Raw genomic sequence first — 27686 nt, 5'->3', positions numbered from 1 at the left:
CGGATTTTAAACATTTTATTCTAAAGGATTTCTGTTGATACGAAAGAAATTTGTGTTTTACATCTTCGTATGTGGATTTTATTAAAATTACAGCATGTTAAGAGTCGTCATTTTCGTCACAAACATAAAAAATGACGCCTTGAATGCCTTTCTGTCCCGCGGTGGTGGTTCTTCTAGTCGACGATCAGCGAGCTCCTCACGCTGGGAAACAGCTCGAAGAAACCCTGAGGAGGAAGCAGACAGGAAGAGGCAGCGAGGTTTAAAAAAAAAGACATTTAAATAAATCTAAATAAAAACAATAAAGACCACGATTCCAAAGCTGAATTCTTCAAAGCTCACAAAACTGAGAAGAAAAGTGAGAAAAATCTCCATCTGCTAAAAACATGTGATATCAATAAAGAAACAGAACCTGAGAGAAATGTTTTATTAAAATTCACACGACAGCTGGAAGCTTCATAACCATCACGTCCTGATTAATGCTGCAGCTTGTTTTAATTACTGTTCATTCTGGTGATTATTTTCTTTAATAGTCAGGAAATAATTAAGTCTAAAAATGCAAAACAACAACACAGAGACGCAAAATGACAAAGAGAAGCAAAACAGCAACACAGAGAAGCAAAAACAGCAACACAGAGAAGCAAAACAACAACAAAGAGAAGCAAAAACAGCAACACAGAGAAGCAAAACAACAACAAAGAGAAGCAAAACAACACAGAGAAGCAAAACAACAACAAAGAAGCAAAACAACTACACAGAGATGCAAAATGACAAAGAGAAGCAAAACAACAACAAAGAGAAGCAAAACAACAACAAAGAGAAGCAAAACAACAACAAAGAGAAGCAAAACAACTACACAGAGACGCAAAATGACAAAGAGAAGCAAAACAACAACAAAGAGAAGCAAAACAACAACAAAGAAGCAAAACAACTACACAGAGATGCAAAATGACAGAGAAGCAAAACAACTACACAGAGATGCAAAATGACAAAGAGAAGCAAAAAACAACAAAGAGAAGCAAAACAACAACACAGAGATGCAAAATGACAAAGAGAAGCAAAACAACAACAAAGAGAAGCAAAACAACAACAAAGAGAAGCAAAACAACTACACAGAGACGCAAAATGACAAAGAGAAGCAAAACAACAACAAAGAGAAGCAAAACAACTACACAGAGACGCAAAGTGACAAAGAGAAGCAAAAACAACAACAAAGAGAAGCAAAAAAACAACAAAGAGAAGCAAAAACAACAACAAAGAGAGGCAAAAAAACAAAGAGAAGCAAAACAACAACAAAGAGAAGCAAAACAACAACAAAGAGAAGCAAAACAACAACAAAGAGAGGCAAAAAAACAACAAAGAGAGGCAAAAAAACAACAAAGAGAAGCAAAACAACAACAAAGAGAAGCAAAAACAACAACAAAGAGAAGCAAAACAACAACAAAGAGAAGCAAAACAACAACAAAGAGAAGCAAAACAACAACAAAGAGAAGCAAAACAACAACAAAGAGAAGCAAAACAACTACACAGAGATGCAAAATGACAAAGAGAAGCAAAACAACAACACAGAGAAGCAAAACAACTACACAGAGATGCAAAATGACAAAGAGAAGCAAAACAACAACAAAGAGAAGCAAAACAACTACACAGAGATGCAAAATGACAAAGAGAAGCAAAACAACAACAAAGAGAAGCAAAACAACTACACAGAGACGCAAAGTGACAAAGAGAAGCAAAAACAACAACAAAGAGAGGCAAAAAAACAACAAAGAGAAGCAAAAACAACAACAAAGAGAAGCAAAACAACAACAAAGAGAAGCAAAACAACAACAAAGAGAAGCAAAAACAACAACAAAGAGAGGCAAAAAAACAAAGAGAAGCAAAACAACAACAAAGAGAAGCAAAACAACAACACAGAGATGCAAAATGACAAAGAGAAGCAAAACAACAACAAAGAGAAGCAAAACAACTACACAGAGACGCAAAATGACAAAGAGAAGCAAAACAACAACAAAGAGAAGCAAAACAACTACACAGAGACGCAAAGTGACAAAGAGAAGCAAAAACAACAACAAAGAGAGGCAAAAAAACAACAAAGAGAAGCAAAAACAACAACAAAGAGAGGCAAAAAACAAAGAGAAGCAAAACAACAACAAAGAGAAGCAAAACAACAACAAAGAGAAGCAAAAACAACAACAAAGAGAGGCAAAAAAACAACAAAGAGAGGCAAAAAAACAACAAAGAGAAGCAAAACAACAACAAAGAGAAGCAAAAACAACAACAAAGAGAAGCAAAACAACAACAAAGAGAAGCAAAACAACAACAAAGAGAAGCAAAAACAACAACAAAGAGAAGCAAAACAACTACACAGAGACGCAAAATGACAAAGAGAAGCAAAACAACAACAAAGAGAAGCAAAACAACTACACAGAGATGCAAAATGACAAAGAGAAGCAAAACAACAACAAAGAGAAGCAAAACAACTACACAGAGACGCAAAATGACAAAGAGAAGCAAAACAACAACAAAGAGAAGCAAAAACAACAACAAAGAGAAGCAAAAACAACAACAAAGAGAAGCAAAAACAACAACAAAGAGAGGCAAAAAACAACAAAGAGAAGCAAAACAACAACAAAGAGAAGCAAAAACAACAACAAAGAGAAGCAAAAACAACAACAAAGAGAGGCAAAAAAACAACAAAGAGAAGCAAAACAACAACAAAGAGAAGCAAAAACAACAACAAAGAGAAGCAAACAACAACAAAGAGAAGCAAAACAACAACAAAGAGAAGCAAAAACAACAACAAAGAGAAGCAAAACAACTACACAGAGATGCAAAATGACAAAGAGAAGCAAAAAAACAACAACACAGAGAAGCAAAACAACTACACAGAGATGCAAAATGACAAAGAGAAGCAAAAACAGCAACACAGAGAAGCAAAACAACAACAAAGAGAAGCAAAACAACACAGAGAAGCAAAACAACAACAAAGAAGCAAAACAACTACACAGAGATGCAAAATGACAGAGAAGCAAAACAACTACACAGAGATGCAAAATGACAAAGAGAAGCAAAAAAACAACAAAGAGAAGCAAAACAGCAACACAGAGAAGCAAAAACAGCAACACAGAGAAGCAAAACAACAACAAAGAGAAGCAAAAACAGCAACACAGAGAAGCAAAACAACAACAAAGAGAAGCAAAAACAGCAACACAGAGAAGCAAAACAACAACAAAGAGAAGCAAAACAACACAGAGAAGCAAAACAACAACAAAGAAGCAAAACAACTACACAGAGATGCAAAATGACAGAGAAGCAAAACAACTACACAGAGATGCAAAATGACAAAGAGAAGCAAAAAAACAACAAAGAGAAGCAAAACAACAACACAGAGATGCAAAATGACAAAGAGAAGCAAAACAACAACAAAGAGAAGCAAAACAACAACAAAGAGAAGCAAAACAACTACACAGAGACGCAAAATGACAAAGAGAAGCAAAACAACAACAAAGAGAAGCAAAACAACTACACAGAGACGCAAAGTGACAAAGAGAAGCAAAAACAACAACAAAGAGAGGCAAAAAAACAACAAAGAGAAGCAAAAACAACAACAAAGAGAGGCAAAAAAACAAAGAGAAGCAAAACAACAACAAAGAGAAGCAAAACAACAACAAAGAGAAGCAAAACAACAACAAAGAGAGGCAAAAAACAACAAAGAGAGGCAAAAAAACAACAAAGAGAAGCAAAACAACAACAAAGAGAAGCAAAAACAACAACAAAGAGAAGCAAAACAACAACAAAGAGAAGCAAAACAACAACAAAGAGAAGCAAAAACAACAACAAAGAGAAGCAAAACAACTACACAGAGATGCAAAATGACAAAGAGAAGCAAAACAACAACAAAGAGAAGCAAAACAACTACACAGAGACGCAAAGTGACAAAGAGAAGCAAAAACAACAACAAAGAGAGGCAAAAAAACAACAAAGAGAAGCAAAAACAACAACAAAGAGAGGCAAAAAAACAAAGAGAAGCAAAACAACAACAAAGAGAAGCAAAACAACAACAAAGAGAAGCAAAACAACAACAAAGAGAAGCAAAAACAACAACAAAGAGAGGCAAAAAAACAAAGAGAAGCAAAACAACAACAAAGAGATGCAAAACAACAACACAGAGATGCAAAATGACAAAGAGAAGCAAAACAACAACAAAGAGAAGCAAAACAACAACAAAGAGAAGCAAAACAACAACAAAGAGAGGCAAAAAACAAAGAGAAGCAAAAACAACAACAAAGAGAGGCAAAAAAACAACAAAGAGAGGCAAAAAAACAACAAAGAGAAGCAAAAAAACAACAACACAGAGAAGCAAAACAACAACAAAGAGAAGCAAAACAACTACACAGAGACGCAAAATGACAAAGAGAAGCAAAACAACAACAAAGAGAAGCAAAACAACTACACAGAGATGCAAAATGACAAAGAGAAGCAAAAAAACAACAAAGAGAAGCAAAAACAACAACAAAGAGAAGCAAAAACAACAACAAAGAGAGGCAAAAAAACAACAAAGAGAAGCAAAACAACAACAAAGAGAAGCAAAAACAACAACAAAGAGAAGCAAAAACAACAACAAAGAGAGGCAAAAAAACAACAAAGAGAAGCAAAACAACAACAAAGAGAAGCAAAACAACAACAAAGAGAAGCAAAACAACAACAAAGAGAGGCAAAAAAACAACAAAGAGAAGCAAAACAACAACAAAGAGAAGCAAAAACAACAACAAAGAGAAGCAAAACAACAACAAAGAGAAGCAAAACAACAACAAAGAGAAGCAAAACAACAACAAAGAGAAGCAAAAACAACAACAAAGAGAGGCAAAAAAACAACAAAGAGAAGCAAAACAACAACAAAGAGAAGCAAAAACAACAACAAAGAGAAGCAAAAACAACAACAAAGAGAGGCAAAAAAACAACAAAGAGAAGCAAAAAACAACAAAGAGAAGCAAAAACAACAACAAAGAGAAGCAAAACAACAACAAAGAGAAGCAAAACAACAACAAAGAGAAGCAAAAACAACAACACAGAGAAGCAAAACAACTACACAGAGATGCAAAATGACAAAGAGAAGCAAAACAACAACAAAGAGAAGCAAAACAACTACACAGAGATGCAAAATGACAAAGAGAAGCAAAAAAACAACAAAGAGAAGCAAAAACAACAACAAAGAGAAGCAAAAACAACAACAAAGAGAGGCAAAAAACAACAAAGAGAAGCAAAACAACAACAAAGAGAAGCAAAAACAACAACAAAGAGAAGCAAAACAACTACACAGAGATGCAAAATGACAAAGAGAAGCAAAAAAACAACAACACAGAGAAGCAAAACAACTACACAGAGATGCAAAATGACAAAGAGAAGCAAAACAACAACACAGAGAAGCAAAACAACTACACAGAGACGCAAAATGACAAAGAGAAGCAAAACAACAACAAAGAGAAGCAAAACAACTACACAGAGACGCAAAATGACAAAGAGAAGCAAAACAACAACACAGAGAAGCAAAACAACAACACAGAGACGCAAAATGACAAAGAGAAGCAAAACAACAACACAGAGAAGCAAAACAACTACACAGAGACGCAAAATGACAAAGAGAAGCAAAACAACAACAAAGAGAAGCAAAAACAGCAACACAGAGAAGCAAAACAACAACAAAGAGAAGCAAAACAACAAAGAGAAGCAAAACAACAACAAAGAGAAGCAAAACAACAACAAAGAAGCAAAACAACTACACAGAGATGCAAAATGACAAAGAGAAGCAAAACAACAACAAAGAGAAGCAAAACAACTACACAGAGACGCAAAATGACAAAGAGAAGCAAAACAACAACAAAGAGAAGCAAAACAACAACACAGAGACGCAAAGTGACAAAGAGAAGCAAAAACAACAACAAAGAAGCAAAACAACTACACAGAGATGCAAAATGACAAAGAGAAGCAAAAAAACAACAAAGAAGCAAAACAACTACACAGAGATGCAAAATGACAAAGAGAAGCAAAAAACAACAACACAGAGAAGCAAAACAACAACAAAGAGAAGCAAAACAACTACACAGAGACGCAAAATGACAAAGAGAAGCAAAACAACAACAAAGAGAAGCAAAACAACTACACAGAGACGCAAAGTGACAAAGAGAAGCAAAAACAACAACAAAGAGAGGCAAAAAACAACAAAGAGAAGCAAAAACAACAACAAAGAGAGGCAAAAAAACAACAAAGAGAAGCAAAACAACAACAAAGAGAAGCAAAATAACAACAAAGAGAAGCAAAAACAACAACAAAGAGAAGCAAAAACAACAACAAAGAGAGGCAAAAAAACAACAAAGAGAAGCAAAACAACAACAAAGAGAAGCAAAACAACAACAAAGAGAAGCAAAACAACAACAAAGAGAAGCAAAAACAACAACAAAGAGAAGCAAAAACAACAACAAAGAAGCAAAACAACAACAAAGAGAAGCAAAACAACAACAAAGAGAAGCAAAACAACACAGAGAAGCAAAACAACAACAAAGAGAAGCAAAACAACAACAAAGAGAAGCAAAAACAACAACAAAGAGAAGCAAAACAACAACAAAGAGAGGCAAAAAAACAACAAAGAGAAGCAAAAACAACAACAAAGAGAGGCAAAAAAACAACAAAGAGAAGCAAAACAACAACAAAGAGAAGCAAAACAACAACAAAGAGAAGCAAAAACAACAACAAAGAGAAGCAAAACAACAACAAAGAGAAGCAAAACAACAACAAAGAGAAGCAAAACAACAACAAAGAGAAGCAAAAACAACAACAAAGAGAAGCAAAACAACAACAAAGAGAAGCAAAACAACAACAAAGAGAAGCAAAACAACAACAAAGAGAAGCAAAACAACTACACAGAGATGCAAAATGACAAAGAGAAGCAAAAAAACAACAACACAGAGAAGCAAAACAACTACACAGAGATGCAAAATGACAAAGAGAAGCAAAACAACAACAAAGAGAAGCAAAACAACTACACAGAGACGCAAAATGACAAAGAGAAGCAAAAAAACAACAAAGAGAAGCAAAACAACTACACAGAGATGCAAAATGACAAAGAGAAGCAAAACAACAACACAGAGAAGCAAAACAACAACATAGAGAAGCAAAACAGCAACACAGAGAAGCAAAAACAGCAACACAGAGAAGCAAAACAACAACAAAGAGAAGCAAAAAACAACAAAGAGAAGCAAAAAACAACAAAGAGAAGCAAAACAACTACACAGAGATGCAAAATGACAAAGAGAAGCAAAACAACAACAAAGAGAAGCAAAACAACTACACAGAGATGCAAAATGACAAAGAGAAGCAAAACAGCAACACAGAGAAGCAAAACAACTACACAGAGACGCAAAATGACAAAGAGAAGCAAAACAGCAACACAGAGAAGCAAAACAACAACAAAGAGAAGCATAACAACAACAAAGAGAAGCAAAAAAACAACAAAGAGAAGCAAAAAAACAACAAAGAGAAGCAAAACAACTACACAGACGCAAAATGACAAAGAGAAGCAAAACAGCAACACAGAGAAGCAAAACAACAACAAAGAGAAGCAAAAAAACAACAAAGAGAAGCAAAAAACAACAAAGAGAAGCAAAACAACAACAAAGAGAAGCAAAAAAACAACAAAGAGAAGCAAAAAAACAACAAAGAGAAGCAAAACAACTACACAGAGATGCAAAACAACAACAGAAAGAAGCAAAACGACAACAAAGAAAAGCAAAACAACAACATAAAGAAGCAAAACAACAAAAAAGAAGCAAAAACAACAACAAAGAGAATCAAAAACAGCAACATAGAGAAGCAAAACAACAACAGAAAGAAGCAAAACAACAGAAAGAAGCAAAACAACAAAAAAGAAGCAAAAACAACAACAAAGAGAAGCAAAACAACAGAGAAGCAAAAACACAACAAAGAAGCAAAACAACAACAAAGAGAAGCAAGACAGCAACAAAGAGAAGCAAAACAACAACAGAGAAGCAAAACAGCAACATAGAGAAGCAAAACAACAACATAGAGAAGCAAAACAGCAACATAGAGAAGCAAAACAACAACATAGAGAAGAAAAATTACAAAAACAAGCAAAACAACAAATACACAAAACGAAGACGCAAAACAACTACAAATGTGCACAATGATTATAAAAACCCGCAAAGACACACAAAACTACAGAGACGCAAAAGCCAATTACAAAGATGTAAAACACAGTTAAAGAGCTATGAAACTATTGCAGTGATGCGGAGAAATGGAACATTCTGTCTGTAAATAGTGATAAAGTCCCATCACAGTTTCTTTTCACAGCATTTTTATTTTGCTAAAAATTAAAACAAACAAAAAAAATATAAGTTCCCACATCGAGAAGCTGCAACCAGAGGACGACTTTTGCATTTGCAGATAAACGAACTCCCCTGATATGAGAAACTTGTAATCATCACCTGTGTCCTTCAAATAATCTCTTTAACGGGTTAACGATCAAAGACATGTCAGCTTTGGTAATCTACTGATTTCTTCTTCTTATTTGATAAAACATGATTATTTAGTCCAATGATTAGTCTCAGTTTCTCAAAGTTGGCGGTTACATTTTCAAATCTTCTGACTAAACGTTAAAATATTTTAAGGTTTGTTCCACTTCAGAGGCTGAGAAGAAAGTTTGGATTGAAATAGTTGGAAATATTGTTGATGTTTTTGCAGTAAAACCTAAGTTTTGTTAAGTTTTGTTGAGACTGTCAGAGAGTTGTTGGTTAAACACTGAGTGATAAAGTGAGAGCGACTGCCCTGTGAATTGGTTTTTGTGTTTTTAAAAGCATTAAAAGTGTGTTACCTTGAAGAGTGCGGTGCTCTGCAGGATGCTGGAGGTGCAGCACATCTCCCTGATGGAGTGCATGGACAGCTGAGGAGCTCCGATGTCCACCACCGGGACGCCGAGCCGGGCGGCCAGGATGGGACCGATGGTGGTTCCACAGGGGCTGTCGTTACGAACCATCACGTCCTGTAGAAGACAACAGGAAGTCTTAGTCTGAGATACTCTAAAGACAGAAAAAAAAAAGCACTGAAAAGGGTGAGAAACAATTATAAAGAGACACAAAATGATGACAGAGATGTAAAATTAGAAAGATTCAAAACTACAAAGAGATACAAAGCAACTCCTGGGATGCAAAAGAACTACAAAAAGACGCAAAACAATTTCACAGAGATGTAAAATAATTATAAAAGATGTAAAACAATTTCACAGAGATGTAAAATAATTATAAAAAGATGCAAAAGAATTTCAGAGATGTAAAATAATTACAAAAAGATGCAAAACAATTTCACAGAGATGTAAAATAATTACAAAAAGATGCAAAACAATTTCACAGAGATGTAAAATAATTATAAAAGATGTAAAACAATTTCACAGAGATGTAAAATAATTACAAAAAGATGCAAAACAATTTCACAGAGATGTAAAATAATTACAAAAAGATGCAAAACAATTTCACAGAGATGTAAAATAATTACAAAAAGATGCAAAACAATTTCACAGAGATGTAAAATAATTACAAAAGATGTAAAACTATTTCACAGAGATGTAAAATAATTACAAAAGATGTAAAACAATAACAAATAGATGGACAACTACTTCAAAAAGATCTAAAATAATTACAAGAAGATGTACAACTATTTCAAAAAGATGTAAAACTACAACAAAAATATGTAAAACTACTACAAAAATGTAAAACAACTGCAAAGATGCAAAACAACTTCACAAAGATTAAAAACAATTTCAGAAAGATTTGAAATAACTTCAAAAAGACAAAACAACTTCAAAAATATGCAAAACAAATTAAAAGATGTAAAACTACTACAAAAAGACGCAAAACTACTACAAAGACGTAAAACAATGACAAGATGTACTATATTTCAAAAAGACGTAAAACAACTAAACAATGATGCAAAACAACTCCAAAAAAAGGTTTTCCGAGTTGCTTCATTCACTGTTTCTATCAGCCCATGTTGCCTCTAGTGGCCTTTCAGAGGAACTGCAGCATCTACAAACTAAATTACGATTTTCTCGACAACATTGAAAAAAAACTTCTGCAAGCCTCCAAAATTATAAAATTAGGGAATCGAGGTTCCACAAACCACTACAGAAGTGTTGAGATTAGAAGTAAGCAACCATTTTGTGGATGAAAAAAAATAAAACACGGTAAGCCGCGGGTTTTCCAACATTCAGTTTACAGACAAATTTGACAAGAAGAGCTGCTAATTGTGTCATTGAGACGCAGAATTCTGCTAATATTTGTGGCTTTTGTTTTCTGTACCAAAAACTACCAGGCCAAATTTAATGAAACTTGGCAGAAAGTTGAAGCATGAATAAAGGCAGAGGGTAGCAAATTTTGGTGTCAACGCTTAAAAATCAGTAGCGCCACCAATGGGTCAAAGTTGAAATTACATTTAGACGTGTAACTTTTAACCACACCAGTAAATGAGGCACTTTTGGCTGAGTTCCACATCCAGAGGAGTTTGAATATTCACATGGAAGAACTAGTAACTTTGTGTTTTTTTATTTTTCTGTTGATATTTCTTCAATGTTTGCTGCTGTAATCATGTAAATGTACCCACTGTGGGCTCAATAAAGGCTCATTATCACATGTATGCTATATAAACGTCTGCCAATGTGGTTTTTAAAGTTTTAAAACGACTCAATTTCTTTTCAATTTTCACCAAATCAGGCAGACTCGGAAATTTTCAAACGCTTTCATCCATCAAAATCAAATGAATTTGGTGGCGAAGCTTCAAAACAGGAAGTGAGTTTGGATGCTTTCATCCACTGAAGTCAAACTTCAGGACCCAGTTCTGAGGAGGAGAAGCAAAAGCCAACAACTGTTGAAGGTTCCAGCGAGAAAAAGAAACTGTTGCTCACACATTGTTTAGTCATCTTATTGGTTTTTTTAAGCTCTAAATTAATATCAGAAACCTGAAAGTATGCCAAATAAAAGAACAAGCATGAAAAGATTAAAAAAATGTAGCTAATGCGGTACTTCTCGCAGTAGATAAACAGAAAATGACCGTCATAACGCTCTTCTCAGCTCGTTGAAGATCAAAAACACATTTCTTCTTCTTTTGCAGTTAACCCTTTAAGCGTCAGTCAATTCCAGCCGTTTTCAGTACAAAAAAATCGCTAATATTCTATTTTTAAATAAAAAAAATTACGAAAAATACGGGGAATATTGGACGCGCATCGGGAGGTGCATTTCCTTGAAAACGACCGATTCGGGGATTTTATACCGACTTCAGGACATGTTTTGGACAAAATAGTTTACTGGCTTGTGTCATCTGATGTAAAAGGTTGGATTATGGCCGTTTTTTGTGGAATCTTTTTTTGTGTGTGTAATAATTAACCCGGAAATGTGAGTCGCGCTGTGTGCTTTGAAGCCGTGTATAGAGAACGGATGGATGAATATTAGTTTTTGTCGGACAAATGTGTTTTTCTCACCCGCTGTGGTAATCGCATCTGAAAGTGGTTTATACCGGCGGATTCATGAGAATCTAAGCTTTCCATCGGCGTATAGTGTTTGTATAATCGCGTTTGCACCCGTCGGACATTCTTGAAATTCCTATGCAAATTAGTAGGTGTACCGCCGGCGGTACACTGAAGCTTAAAGGGTTAAGATTTCAAACGACTTTGCACAAACCTTGAATCTGCTAACATGATTTAAGGCATCTACAAGGCAACAACACCGGCAATGTTGGTTTTGTTTTGTTAGCAAAAACGCGAGAGTGAAAATTAAACATCAAAGTTAGATTGTAGTTGGTTGACGTCTTGTTTCTGCATCTGTCTTCAGGAAAAGCCTTGTTCTAGCAGTCGGGCAACGAGGATTTTCTTCAACCTCAAGTTTACGGCGTACCGATGTTTAACTCTCTGCTGAGGCTCTTGTTATGAAACCTTGTCGCCTCCCTCGTTCGCTTTCTTCTTATCACAGACGGCATTTAGAGGCTTTTGTGCAAGACTGAAAGAAATAATCATCCGTCCCTTTCTGTCGTTTTCACAGAAACACAATGAAGAATTACAGTCTCACTGGTGTCTCATGCTATTTCTGTTTAAAAGAGATGCTACATTTAACACAATTAGCATGAAGATGTCTTTTTCCCATTAAAAAATGTCATGTTTCTGCCACCAGACTGAAGTGGATCCCATCGAGTCAAATAAACTATGATTAAATGGAAGAGAGAAACCTTCCTTCCTTGTTTTTTCTGAAAATCGCTGCCCCCTTGTTTTACTTCACACATTGATTCACACGTTGCTAGGAGATCTGTGTTTGCCGGTGAGCGACTCAAAGACACACAAAGAAATGAAAACCTTCCGTCTGTAATCACCTGAAGGGGCACGTCGACCCGACTGGCGATCTCCCTGACGACGGCGGCGGTGACGGCGGTGGTGGCGTAGCGCTGGTTGCTGTTGAACTTGATCACCGGGCCCTGAAATGAAGAAAAGTCGCATTAAAAACAGTCAAAAAACCTCAACTAATATGGGTCGTTTCACCTTAGTTCATCAGATTTTAATTCTGCGCAGACATCTGTTATTATGTAAACTGTGTCGGTTACAAATCCTTAAAGAAGTTGGAGACATGTTGATTTTTGCGTTGTTATCTTCACGCCAATGCATGAATAGCAATAACTTAAGAAATAATGCAGGTAGAGTCTTGAAATTTGGCTGATCCATTTATATGTACGTGTGGTTCTCATTGGTTCAACTCTTCTTTGATGGAATAATACAAACCAGCTATACCGTGGTGTAAATTTGGTTAAAATGTCCATGTTTCTGTTTAATCCGATGTTCCACCAAACATGAAACCTTCATTTTTCACCCTAAGAGGCTCAGTTTGCTTCCTGTCATTGGCACCAATAGGAGCTTTAGAGTTTGGTTCCATTCAGATGCTACTTCATGAGGAAAAACAATGGTTAAAACTATGTTTTTTGCATTTATGACCAATATTTGAACATGAACTGAGCAGGTACGATGGAGAAACCACTTCAATAGAGTTCTGCTGCTGGGATAGTCCTTCAAATAACTTTATGGAAAGTTTTACCAGAAGCAATCATGTTTATTATCTGAATATTTCAGAAGCAATTATCCCAATAATACAAGTATATATATTGTAGAATGGTTTTATGGAGGTTCATTAATTTTGTGGTCTTCAACTGTTCAATCCTGCTTTGACAGAATAATACAAACCAGTTATATGATGATGCAAATTTGGTAAAAATGTCCACGTTTGTCTAATTCGATGTTATATCAACCATCAAATCTTCATTTTTCACTCCAAGAGACTCAGATGGTTTCCGGTCATTGGCACCAATAGGAGTTTTAGAGGCTGGCATCAGTCTGATGCTACTTTATGAGGAAAAACATTGGGTTAAATTATGTTTATACCATTTATGACTAATATCTGAACATGCATTGAGCAGGTATGATGGTGAAACCACTCCTTCATGACAAATATGAACCCTTTTAACCAAATTTGCACCATCAATTAACTGGTTTGTATTACTGTATCAAATCAGGGATGAACCATTAAACACTACATGTAAATATCAATGGAAGTGCCAAATATCAGGTCTCCAGCTACATTATTTCTCAGGTTATGACTCTTCAAACATCAATCCAGAGATTGGCGAGAAGAAAACGACACAAAAACTAACATGACTCCAACTTCTTTAAGAATATTTAACTCAAAAACTAATGAGCTCAGATTTTACAAATCATCTCAATCAATATTCACTGCTATAAAATCATTATTCAGTAAGTAAGTAAATGTCGTCACCTTGTGGAAAGCTGGTCGGTGGTTCTCCTCATGTTTCTCCCTGACAGGAAAAGGTCAACAAAATTGAAATTAAACGTGATAAAGTTACACTCAAATGAGGGGTTGGTGGTTTTAATTAAATTCATCATTCAAAGGAGCTTTTATTCTTACATTTTTTCTTCAAACACAGCAGGAAGTCCTAATATCTCCAGATATTCTTTGCTACGTTCACCCACTGTGTTCGACACGCCTCAGGAAAACAAATTAAGCTAACGAGGCTAACAGGTAGACAGCACTCAGTTCATCCAGATATAACAAGCAAAGCTTTTACTACTCTACTTCTGGCTGGTCTGAATTGTACAAAATGTAATAACAGTAAAGTAATAACTGCAGTTGTTTTCATTCAGCTTATGGTGCTACAGTGACGGATGTCGTCGGTACTGACTGGTAGTTCGGGTGCACGGCGTGAGCCATGTCAGCGCTGATCATGAAGGATCGCGGCGCCGCCTGCTGGAAGGCGGTGAGGTTGGAGGGGGAGGCGGCGAGGCGGCTGAGGATGAGCTCCGTCAGGTTGGACTGAGCTCCCTGAGCGCTTTCTGATCCCACCTGCAGGAGAAACACAACAAAAAGGCTCCGAAAGTCACCAGAGAAATACCTCAACTGCATCTTCAATCTTTACCAATGTTGGGTTTTAGATTATTCAGACGTTCTGTATTGCTGCATTTCAGGTTTAACTCGTGATTAGGGGGAAAATTTCTCAGTCACTAGAAAGAAGGGCAAAATGTACATTCTGAATATGTTCACATTTAAGGAGTTATCCTTTTACAAAACATTACAAACAACCTGAAATTTCTAAAGAAAAATAAATAACATTTCACCAATATTATGCCTCAGTTTCCACATTTCAACTTCCAGATCACAGAGTGTCTACAAAGGAACAACATTTAGTCACCTGGAACTGAACGATATAGGACTCGACTTTAAAAGAGACAAAAACAAAAAAAACAAGACAGAACATTACAAAAATGAGACACAAAACGACAAAAATAAGAAACAAAATGACCAAAAAAATGAGACAAATGACTCAAAAAAACAAAAACAAGAAAATTTTGACAAAAAAGTTCAAGTGACAAAAAAATGGACAAAGACAAGACAAAATATTACACAGATGACAAACAAGACAAAAACGACAAACGCGAGAAATAAAACAACAAAAAATAGACAAACACAAGACAAAAAGGACGCAAAATGAAACAAATGACACAAGTCAGACAGAAAAACAGCAAAAACAAGGCCAAGTATTACAAAAGCGAGACAGTAACCACAAAAACATGAAACAAAAGAGACAACAAAATTAGACAAGAGTTAAAGCAACAAAAACTAAAAATTACACAAATAATTGCACAAAGACAAAAAAGGACAAAAGCAAGAAGCAAAATGACAAAGAAATGACAAACACAGGTGAGATAAAAAGGAAACAAAACAACAAAAATGAAACAAAAACATGAGACAAAAGACAAAAATCTGACAAAAAACAACAAAATATTACAAAAACGAGAACAAAATAGCAAAAGCGAGAAAGAAAAAACTGACAAACAACACAAAACTAAACAAAAAAAAGGACAAAAAATTTAAAAAGCAGCAAAAAAAAGTGGACAAACGACAAGAACGAGAAAAAAATGGCAAAATGCGAGAAACAATTGACAAAAAGACAAATGACGCAAGTCAGACAAAAACAAAAAACATGAGACAAAGTCATACAATAAAGAAAACAACAAAAACAAAAAATAGGACAAAAGCAGGACACAAAATAGCAACAGAAGATAAAAAATTAGACAAGAAAGTAACAAAACTACAAAAAAATGGATGAACGACAAAAGCGAGACAAAAAGACAAGAAACAAAATGACAAAGACATGAGACAAAAGTCATACAAAAGAGTCAAGAAAACAACAAAATGGTAAAATAAATAAAATGGTACATGGTTGTATTTACAAAAACAAAAACAGGACAAAAGCAGGACAGAAAACGGCAAAAAAAATGAGACAAGCACCACAAAAGAGACAAAAAATTGACAAAAAGTAACAAAACGACAAAAAAAAATGGATGAACGACAAAAGTGAGACCAAAAAAAAGAAAATAACAAAGACACGAGACAAATGTCAAACAAAACAAACAAGACAAAATATTACAAAAACGAGACACAAAATGACAAAACAACAGTGAACAATCTTATTTTAAATTAACAGTTTTATAAATTTATAATCTGCAGTAAATGTCTTCTCTGGAATTTTTACACTTTACAAAGTCGGGCCGGATTGGAGCCTCTGGAGGACCCGTTTTGGCCCACGAGCCACATGTTTGACAACCCCGATTTAGATTCTTTTTTGCAGTTTTCAACCCAAATCGAAGCGCTCTCTCATTTTCCACAAATGCTTTGAAGCTTGGGCTACAGTAGCAGCCGTGGTGAGACGTTCAAAGCCACCTTTAGGATAAATCTCAGACCGATTGTCCTCCATTAATCCTCACCTCCTCGTTGTCATACAGTGTGATCATCCGGATGTTGGGATCGTTGGCCAGAGAGTCTCCAGAGCAGGACTCCATCAGCCCCTGAGCCAGAACAGACAGAAAGTCTTCAAAATAATAATAAAAAAGACAACAAAAAAAAAGCTCATTCTGCTTCATGAGAAAAGAAAAACATTCAGAGAGAAGCAGAAATTGCTGCCGAGCAGATTTAATCTAATGTTTTCTGACTTTTTTGTGTAAGTAAAAACACTGAAATTACATTTAATTGTTTCAGTTTTAAGGCTGAGGCAGATGTTCATCCAGACAGTGTAATATTAGGGGAATAAAACAACCATTTTTAGTACTTTTTGAAACAAGCAACACAAGAAAAAGACTTCAGTTGCAGCTAATTGCGATGCTTTTTTGAATAAATGCACCAAGAATGTGTCTGACAGAAGCCCACAGATAGAATGAGTGAAATAGAGGACAAATACCAAAGGTTTCCAGGTATAAAGAACAGAATTATTATTGTTATTTAAATGTACGAGTGTTAAATGTGACCTTCAGGGCGCAGTAGCAGCTGTGCAGATTGTCCAGACGAGGAGAGTAGATGAACTCCTCGTACACTCCTCCCAAAGCCTGCAGAAAGGAGAAGAAGAAAATGACCAAACAATACCAAAAACATTTATCTGACCGTGGATCCCTCATGAATATAAATATGAATACTGATAATGCAGCTAAACAAAGGAGCTTCTTCTTTTGCTTCTCATTTCCATCTTGGGAATTATCACAGTACTGCAGCGTTAATCTGGAACCAGATATTCCAACACTGCACAGAAAGCATAAATTAGCCTCAAGCTAACAATGCTAGCAAGTAGAAAGTACTCATTTAGCTAATCTCCAGATAACCTTCAGATTTTCTTTGCACACTTTATAATTCATCATTTATAGAGTTTTTAATAAGAATAATCACAGCTGGACTTTAAATGGAGCTTTAATTTCTACATTCTTTCCATCGACGGAGCTTAAACACAGCAGGAAGTCCGAAGTTCTCCAGATATTTTGTGCTACGTTCACCCACTGTGCTCAACACGCCTCAGGAATAATCACATTAATACGATGCTGCAGCAGAATCTGGAACCAGACAATACATTCCTGTTTGAAATCCAAAGCCTGCATTGGGCTGCAGACAGAAAGTGTGAATTAGCCTTGAGCTAACAATGCTAGCAGGTAGAAAGCACCATGACAAATTTAGTTTATCTCGAGATAACCTGAATGTTTTTGTTACACATTTTGTAAATCAAAATTAACAGAGTTTTAATTAAAACAATCAGTGGATGGAGCACTACTTCCTACATTTTTTCCATCTACGGAGTTTAAATACAGCAGAAAGTCCTGATTTCTCCAGGTATCCTGTGCTACGTCCACCCACTGTGCTACAGCAGAATGTAACCAGACAACATATTTCTGTGTTTTTCTGTGTTTGAAATTCAAAGCCTGCATTGGTTTGCAGCACAGAAAACTTAAAATAGCCTCAAGCTAACAAAGCTAGCAGGCAGAAAGTACTACGAGACATTTAGTTCATCTCAAAATAACCTGCAGATTTTTTCCCAGACAATTTATAATTCAGCATTAATTAAAATAATCACTGTTGGACTTCAGATGGCGCGTTAATTTCTACGTTTTTTTTCTATTGACAAAGTTTAAATGCAGCAGGAAGTCCTAATTTCTCCAGATATCCTGTGCTTCGTCCGCCCACATTTAAGATCACTCAGATCTAACAGTGGTTTTTTAATCACGTCACAAAAACTTAGATAAAAACAGATGTAATATTTTCATCTTTAAATAGTGATATTTAAACATATAATCTGCTCTCTTATTTCTCTGCTACTTCAGACTATTTTTTACATGATTTAAACACCTCTCTGTGTGTGTTTTTCCAGCACATTTAACCAGATTTTAACAGATCTGTGCTGTTTCTGGGGGTCAAAGTGGATTTTCTACCAGCTCCAGGAGGTGAATGTTTGACTCACCGCCGGCTGAGTGTCGGTCAGACAAAGCTCGAAGTCCAGCAGAGCTTCCGGCTCGACGCCCAGCTCCGAACACAAAACCTTCACCAGAGCCGGGTGGTGCTTCTCAGCCTGAGGGGGAGAAAGACGCAGAAAAACACTTTTATTTTCCCATTTCATCGCTTCACAGCAGTGTGGCTGCTGCTGTTTTCATTTTGGGAGTCTGTGAGGCCAAAAAACCTGCGATAGAAGCAAATTTAACCTCTACTGACACACCTCTAATCCATCAATAAAGCAAAATGATTCTGAAACTTTAGCTCCTTCAATATAATCATCACAGCTCTGATCAGATTTCAGTATTTTTTTAAATGAGCTTCTATTATTTTGCAGAATTATTCGACGTTTTAAATGCTACTTCAATCATTTCGATTTCATTTATTGATTCAATAATTTGAATTTTTATGTGTCCATCCTGAGCTACATCTTTTTACATTTAATTTTAAACATCTAGTATTTGTCCTAACAATAATTTCCAAGTGATAAAACTTACATCACACAATACAAAGAAATAAAATATAAATAAATGGTGAGAAAAATGTTGAAATTATTTTAAAAAGTGCAACACTCACTTCTGCTTTTATTCTACAGAATCTGGAGACTTCTAAGCAACATTTTGAGTCTTTTTTTTCATATTTTAAGTCATTTTGGATTTTTTTGTACCATTTAGAAGGTTTTTTGAGGGTTTTAATCATTTTGGAAAAATTTACAGTCATTGTTGTCAATTTATGTTATTTATTATTATTCATGTTTTTTGCTTTTTAAGTTATTTTGAAAAGGTTTTAATTATTTTTAGAGAATTTTCAATCATTTTGGAAAAGTTTTTGGTCATTTCAAAAAATTGTTCAGTATTTTTGGGGAATTTTTCACTACTTGTTTAAAAAATATACTCGCTTTGGAAACATTTTGAATTATTTTAGAGAATTAGAAATCATTTTGGAAACTTTTTTGTCTGTCAATCCCACATAAACAGGAGATAATTAATCAGTCCTGTTTCTACTTTACAGAATGTGGACAATTTTCAGTGACTTAGGAAACATTTTAAGCCATTTGGGTCAATTTTTAAGTCATTGTGGACAGCTTTTTTGTACCATTTAGAAGATTTGTTTTGAGGTTTTTAATCATTTTTGGAGAATTCTGAATCACTTTGGAAACGTTTAGAGTCATTTTAGAAAATTGTTGAGTCGTTTTTGTCAGATTTTAAGTCACTCTGGTCAAAATTTTGAGGAATTTTAAAGAATTTTAAGTAATTTTTTCAAATTTTAAGTTGATCCCACATAAACAGAGGAGATAACTTAGTGACTACTATTTCTATTTTAGAGAATTTGGAGAATTCTGAGTGACTTCCAAAACATTTTTAAGTGATTTTTGTCCATGTTTTAACCATTTTGAAGAAGTTTTGAGCTATTCTAAAAAGGTTTTTAATCTTTTTTGAGAATTTTGAATCTCTTTGGAAGCATTTTGAGTCATTTTGGAGAATTCTTTTTTTAAAAAAAACAAGTTACTTTGGAAATGTTTGGAGTCAATTTAGAGAATTATTTAGTCATTTTTGATTGTTTTTTTTTTTAAATAAAATTGCGTTGTTAAAGTTCTGAGTCATTTTAGAGAATTTTTAAGAATATTGGTACAGTTTTTTACCGTGCTGGCAGCAGAGGATGCGTCTCCAGAGGACGTGCAGCCGGTCTCCAGCTCCTCCTGGATGGCCGTGGCGATGATCGGCACGCTGAGGCACAAACCAACAAAACGTCTCCTCAGTGTTCGACACAAATAACTTTTCCGGCATCCACAGTTAAATTTAGCAATATTTTGTTGTGTTTTCGAACTTGGCCGAGCTGTAATATTTGAACAAACTCCTTAAACTGCAGAGTTCGTGGACGTACAGGTGGTTCTCCTTGTTGGGGCCGAAGGAGTCGTTGATGTCGCGCTGCAGGTGGATGGCCAGGTGAGGAATCCTCAGCAGAGGTCTGCAGACGTGGACCAGACGGTGGACCAGCCGGCCGTCCGTCTGCAGGAAGAAAAACCACGTTTCTGTCACTTCAAAGGATTTCAGAGATCGTTTACTGGAGACTCGCATTAATCAGAAGCACAACTACTACTTAAATGACATGTTGTGGATTTGAATTAAGCAACAAAAAGCACACAAAAAGAGAACAATGAGGCAGGAAAACTGCTCAAATCACAACAGAATATGAAGAATTTGTCTTGTCAACTTGAATTAATCAGTCAATTCTCCTTTTGGTATCCCTCAACATTTGATTTTCTCTTTATAAAAATACCAGTATTTTGTTAAAAGAGCAAAACTCCAAATTAATTTCTTCCAGCCACAGGAGAAAAATAATTAAATACAACAATTACTTCAACTGCAAAATTGTAATTCCATTTTCAAGCTATCGTTGATTTTACATATTTTTAAAATTAGTTTCTGTGCCACTAAAATAATTTTTTAAAATACATTAATAAATAAATACATAATATTTTTCATTTATGAGTCCCTTTCAGACTTATTTATTTATTTTTTTGTCAAAAGAACAAAAAATTTAAATTATTTTTTTCAGGTCACAGGAGAAAGGAAAAATAATTTGTAAAAACTGCAAGAAAAAATTATATCCAAGTTTTTTTTCATTTTATTTTATATATTTTTCAAATCAGTTTCTGTAGCCCTAAAATATATAAATCAATAAACACATAATATTATTCATTTACAGAGCCCTTTTCAAAATCCACACTATTAAAAAAATGTGTAAATGGAAATTAAATAAAAAAAACAAATATCCAAGCTTTACTTTTTGTTTATTTTCTTTTATTAGTGTATGTGACACTTAAATAAATCATTTTGTTTTTACAGAGCGTACTTTAATCGTTTTATTTTGTGCAATTTTTTTTGCACATTTTATTTCTTTTACTTGTGTCTTCGATTGCTCTTCTTAAATTGAAGTTTTCTCACATTTATAAATATTTGATTCATTTAGATTGTGTAATCTCAGTTTTATCAAATGGAAAATATCATTAGGAGAACCGCGAGACATTTAGAATTAAATTTACAGTTGTAGCAGCTAAACCTGACTTTATTTTCTTTACTGAGCAGATCCTACCTTGACCATCACACGGCCGGCGATGGTCAAGTCTCGGTCGAACCAGGTGTTCCAGATGCCGCCGCCGTAACACTCCACCCCGACCTGCAGGCAGCCCTGCTTCAACCTCTTTGACCTCGGCTTCACCTGGAACCACAAACACGCCATAAAAAACACAACAACGTGTGAGCAATGAGCCTTAAACTGGAAATGTGTCATGTTTCTGGCTGGATTTCAAAATAAAAGTGAAATTATAATGAAAATGAAGGAGGAGATCTGGAAACAAGTATTGATGTAAATGGAATAAAATGAGGCAGAAACTGGATCAATAAAGTCGATAAATTTATCGGAGGCGATGTTATAAATTACGGACCAATTGTTGCTAAATTTAATGCATAAAAATCAGCATTACAAAGCTGAACAATAAACGCAAGCTGTCGCCACAAACCAGGAAGTTAGCTTCTCTCACAGTAGCTAACGCTATGCTAACAGCTAGCGGCTAAGTTAGCACAGACTAACCTGAAAAACAACAAAGATTTAAAACGTAGAACAGTGAAATATTAAGAAAATACAGAAGAACAGCAGATGGAACTGCAAATTTAATCAGTCCTGCCGATATTTTACAGAATCTGGAGAATTCTGTGTGATTTAGGAAACATTTCAAGTCACTTTGGTCAATTTTCTGCTAAAAAAATTTGCTGCTTTGGAAAACCTTTGAGTCATTTCAGAGAATTTAAAAATGTTTAGTCAATTTTTAAGTCATTTTGGAGATTGTTTTTTTTTACCAGTTAGATTATTTTTGAGGTTTTTAATCATTTTTATAGAACTTTGAATTACTTTGTTAAAGTTTTGAGTCATTTTAGAAAATTGTTGAGTCATTTTGGATATTTCTGTAACCATTTTAAAAAAAAAATGGAGTCATTTTTTAAAAAGTTTTGGGTAACTTTTTAGCGAATTCTAAGTCCTGTAGAACAGTGGTTCTCAACCCTGTTCCTCAGGACCCCATGTCCTGCATGTTTTAGATGCTTCCCTGCTCCAACACACCTGATTCAAATGATCAGCTCGTTATCAAGCCTCTGCAGAAGCCTGATAACGAGCTGATCATTTGAATCAGGTGTGTTGGAGCAGGGAAGCATCTAAAACATGCAGGACATGGGGTCCTGAGGAACAGGGTTGAGAACCACTGCTGTAGAGAACTTTTCTGTCAGTCGATCCAACACAAACTGGAGATAATTGAATATTTGCTGTTTCTATTGCACATATTCAGTTCTAGCCTCCCTTATGAATGAAGAATAACAGCTTCTCTGCTCTCACATGCTGTTAAAACGTCACATTTAATGGATATCGGCTCCAAAGAACAGCTATCTTCTCGACTACCAATAATCTAAATCAGTATCGCCCTAAAAAATTAAAAAGGTCCCAGAAGCAGATCTTCTGTTTAGTTTTTCACAGCTCAGGCGTTTCTTTTGGTTTCTCATCGGTTTCAGCGTGGCGTCTGTCTGCCTCCTCATGTTTCAGCTCCGCTATGCTCCGACAGGTGTGCAGGTGTGTGATTGGCCAGCAGGTGAGGTGGGCGGAGTCTCACCCGGAGGCAGGGGCTGTCTGTGTGCGCGCCGATCATGGAGAAGCCGTTTCCCGGCTGGTAGCGTCCGCCCACGGCGAAGGCGATGACGCTGGAGAAGTTCCTGGTGACAAAGTACTGCAGAGAGACACGTCTGGTTCATTTTAGATCGTTTCTATTTATCTATTTTCGCTCTTTCAGTCCACTCACCTTGTTCGACGGCGCCACGCTCCACGGCTCCGTCTCCTTCAGCTCCACAAACCCGGCCTCCAGCAGACGACGCTTACATTCTTCAACCACTGCAGGGAGAAAACCATTCAACTCATCAAGTAGATAAAAGATCAGATTTAAGATTTAAGAACACTGGACATCAACAAGAACAACGATTTATCAGGATCCACAATAAGCTGCTCATGTACCCTCATTTAACCGGACTTTATGACTCATTTAGTGATTTTTTTTGGTACTACCATGTATTAATATCATAATAATCTTCATTTACAGAACACTTTTTAAAGCACACATTAGCATCTTATCCTTTTCATTATTATTTTTTTAATTTTACCCTTCTTTCTTTTTACCATTTAATTTCAATAATTTATTTTGTGAATTTTTTGTAATGTTTTTTCTTTCATTGGTCTTTATTTTATCATTTTAACAGTGATTTAAGCGCTTATCTTGATTTTATGTTTTTTTATTAGCTTTCGTGCACTGACATGTATTAATATCATAATAATCTTCAACTATAGAGCATTTTTGGAAGCACACGTGTTATCCTTTTAATTACATATTTTTTTTAATTGTACACTGACTTTTTTTACTATTTAATTTTAATCTTTTATTTTGTTTCATCTTTCATAATTTTTATCTGTATTTTTTATGTTTATCTTGACTCATTTATTGTTTTTTTTGGCACTAAAATGTACTAATATCATAATAATCTTTATTTATAGAACACCTTTTAAAAGCACGCGCTTATATTTTAAAAAGACTTAAATTTTTCTTATATTTATTTATTGTTTAAATTTAATAACTTATTTTGTGTCAATTAAAAAATAATAATTTTATTTATATTTTTTCTTTCCTTGGTCTTTATTTCATAATTTTAACTGATTAAAGTGTTTATTTTGATTTCATGATTCTTACTCGTTTTTTGGCACTAAAATGTATTAAAATCATAATCTTTATTTCTAGAACATTTTTTAAAGCCTATGTCTTATCTTTTAAAAAATATTTTTTATTCTTTTGTATTGTTAATTTTAATAATTTATGTTGTGTCATTTTAAAAACAATAATTTTTATTTGTATTTTTTCTTTCCTTGGTCTTTATTTCATAATTTTAACTGTGATTAAAGTGTTTATCTTGATTTTATTATTCTGTTATTGTTTTTTTTCTGTCACTAAAATGTATTAAAATAATAATAATCTTTATTTATAGAACACTTTTGAAAGCCCACATTATTTTAAAACTGATCAAACTGTTAAGGAGCATTTTATCCCTATAATTTTAATAATTATTATTATAATACATATAATAAATAATTAACAATATTTTTTCTTTCGTTGGTCTTTATTACATAATTATAACGTGCTTAAAGTGTTTATCTTGATTTTCTGATTCTTGTGAAACTAAAATGTATTAATATCATAACACTATTTATTTATAGAACATTTTTAAAGTCCAAAGTAACATCTTACGCTTTTATTTACTTATTTTACATTTTTTTTTAACTCAGCTCATTTTAGGGTTTAACTTTAATCTTTTATCTTGTTCCATTTCTGATCATTTTCTTTGCATTTTCTGCTTTCATTGGTCTTTATGTCTTATTTTTAAAGTCTTTCTTTTGATTTTATGATTCTTTTATTGGTTTTAGTGGCAATAAAATATATTAATATCATAATAATCTTTATTTATAGAGCATTTGTTAAAGCACACACTAGTGATTAATGATTTTAATAATTTTTTATCACCAATCCTGTTAATTTTTCACCTTTTACACTTGATAACTGTTTCCATTTCACACATATTTCCCCAATAAAACACTCTGTGACCAGACCAGAGTTTATTCTGAGGTCTGAGTGCAAAGGTAGGAGAGATTATCAAGGATCCGTTCATCTTATCTCAGCTTCAAAGCCGTCACTTTTTAACGCTGACACAAGAAGAATCTCAAACCAAACTCCAAACTGCTTCTTCCTCATCAAACACAACCTTCTATCTTATCTGAACTGGACTTGTAATAACAAATAATCAGTTTTAATATGTTTTGGAAAAAAAAAAAAAACGAATTATAAAACTAACGACTTTACCAAGAAAAACGACAATAATTAATAATTAAGTCATCAATAAACATTTTAACCCTTTTTAAAGCAAAAACCTCATATATTTGCTTTTATTTTTACTTCTCAAATCTGTTTTTCTTTGTTTCCAATCACAGTAAACTTCTTACAGTTAAACACAATACAAAGATATTTATATTTGTTCTTTCTGATACGATCTAATGGGAGTAAAACTGAAAAACAGATGTGTAAGCTGACACGACTGGCTGCTTCTGTGTTGCATAAGTGTAGCTTATTTACTTTTAAATATGAAACATATAATCAGCAAGTCCTTTTTTGTACATTTACAGTTTTAACAGAGTATATTTTAAAAGTCTGGCCTGTTTTCAGTGCACGTGGCTCATTAATTAATACAGAATAAAACCATATCTTGTAGAATTCTCTGCTTTTTGAAGTATTCTCACTGTAGCAATTGACATTTTGCTCAACTAGATGTACATATATTCTCTACTAGATGTGTAAAAATCTGCTTATTTCTCAATAGCTATTTTATTATTCTATTTTCATTATTCCCAGAGTGACACCAACTTCCTTGTACGTTTTGTGCCCATTAAGGGCGAATGTGATTGTGAAATGTGCGCTGAGAAGCAAGAGGACTTTAAATTTAAAGATTTCTGAACGGAGTTTGGTGTGATTTTTTTTCTGCAATAACATGATCTATATACTGTCACATAGGAGTTTGTAACGCTTTAAATGCACTGAACATGCATTTAAGTACATTTAAATGGATTCAGAGTGAATCACCACCACTCACCACACAGAAATCTATAATATGATACAGATTTAATGTAATTTAAGGGCTAAATTCACAGTTTTTCAGATTTACCGTGGTATGGAGACACCCCTCTGTTGACAAACTGCAGAAACTCTCTGGCAGCTGACTGCACCGCGTCCTTGGAGCTCTTCATGATCAACGACTGGAGGGAAAAAAGAGCAGAAAGGCGGAAAAAAAATTACACAACTTGGTCGTTAGCGATGAGACAGCGAAGCTAGCAGCGACCAGCTACCGGCTACTACTTCCAACTTCGGACACTTGGAAAGAGATATCAACGCTTGCTTCCACATTAGCAGATAAAAAAAGTGACACACCACGAACGCAGAAACAATCATAAAAACATAATTACTTGACGGCTGCCATCTACCGTAAACAGGAAATGGTGTGTAAATCAGGCACAGTCCGATAATGGAAGCACCGGCTGCTAGCTAGCCTGTGCTAACCAACCTGAACCGGGACACTCGAGCTTTCTGCCTCGCCTCGTCTTCTTCTCTCCTCTTCCTCTGACGGCTAAAGTCAAAGCAGCTCGCAGTCACGGAGCAACATCTCCACACGCCGCCCCGACAAGAATCATTTTATGGCACTCACCTGCATTAACTGGACGTCAAAATGTCGCCGCGGTGACCCAGTCTATGGTCTGAACGTGTTCCTGTATTAAAGAGTTGCGACAACTGGGGATTTGACGCCATTTTGTTTCTATTCACTGTGTGTGTACTTGCTTAGCGCGCACTGTGTTTTATTTGGATTTTTACATTCTAAGCTTTCTAGTCATCCTTCAAAAGTAAAAAAGGATGACTGCTTATCAATAATAATGATTTTTTTTTTTTTTTTACAATTTAGAGGACAGAGAAATGGAAAGAGGGAAGGGACACTTATGTAGACTTATTTGAGCAATGCGAAATAATTTGCTTCGGCGTTATTCTTTCTTTTCACCTTCTCTCTCTCAGAGTAGCCGTGGTCTTGCAAATGAGGTTTGTGTCCAGTTCTACAAGTTGGTCTAGTGCAAGTTAACGCCCGCTTCTTCGGAGGCTTCTGCACCTTGAGACGCTTAGTGTAGCAGAAAATAGTAGGCACTGCACTCGTCTTCAGCTTCTTCTTCCCATCTTGTCGCTCATTCTCAAACTGATGAATGTCAAAATGTTCCTGCATTTAAAATAAAACAAAATGGATATATGTTTTCAATTTATAATAACTCAAATGCATGCTTGCCGTCACAGTCACCTGACTTGCACTTTTCTATCTGTCATTCACCCATACATCATAACTTGAAAGTACGTACATGGGACTAACCTGGCACAAAAACGATGATGAAGTCGGTTTCCATCCCACTCTCTGGACTTTATTTTCCCACAGTTTCCTTCTTTCAGGATCACTGGGAAACCTAAACATGTGGAATCCCTTCTCTGACCGATTTGTGCACCCAAAGGCACAACAGCCTGTCATTTTTCATCTATTTAGGAAGCGTTGGAAGACCTAGAAATACTCTCTGCGGTTTAAACAACGTTAACAGGAAAACTCGGCGTTC

At 35.0% G+C, this 27686-nt stretch overlaps 1 protein-coding gene across 3 annotated transcripts; it reads right to left on the bottom strand.

Annotated features, from left to right (window-relative positions):
• Positions 1 to 27686, bottom strand: dnpep (aspartyl aminopeptidase). 3 transcript variants are annotated; one of them, XM_022220516.2, is made up of 16 exons: positions 27452 to 27686; positions 27095 to 27304; positions 26213 to 26303; positions 23260 to 23348; positions 23074 to 23187; positions 21510 to 21635; positions 20298 to 20422; positions 20056 to 20140; positions 18385 to 18492; positions 16913 to 16990; positions 16376 to 16456; positions 14293 to 14453; positions 13869 to 13908; positions 12421 to 12522; positions 8885 to 9052; positions 1 to 224 (listed from the first exon to the last, which is right to left on the bottom strand). In XM_022220516.2, exons 1-16 carry the CDS (start codon positions 27602 to 27604, stop codon positions 174 to 176), a joined length of 1782 nt encoding a protein of 593 aa, XP_022076208.2. In that variant the 5' UTR covers positions 27605 to 27686; the 3' UTR covers positions 1 to 173. The 3 variants fall into 3 exon arrangements, with proteins under 3 accessions (XP_022076208.2, XP_022076206.2, XP_022076207.2); XM_022220514.2 differs by lacking the exons at positions 27095 to 27304; positions 27452 to 27686 and adding an exon at positions 26750 to 26880; XM_022220515.2 differs by lacking the exons at positions 27095 to 27304; positions 27452 to 27686 and adding an exon at positions 26609 to 26743.

The sequence above is a fragment of the Acanthochromis polyacanthus genome, chromosome 22, assembly GCF_021347895.1.
Source record: "Acanthochromis polyacanthus isolate Apoly-LR-REF ecotype Palm Island chromosome 22, KAUST_Apoly_ChrSc, whole genome shotgun sequence".
In the NCBI taxonomy this organism is placed as follows: domain Eukaryota; kingdom Metazoa; phylum Chordata; class Actinopteri; family Pomacentridae; genus Acanthochromis; species Acanthochromis polyacanthus.
Note: the sequence above shows the minus strand (reverse complement) of the source record. Positions and strands in the feature narration are given on the sequence as shown.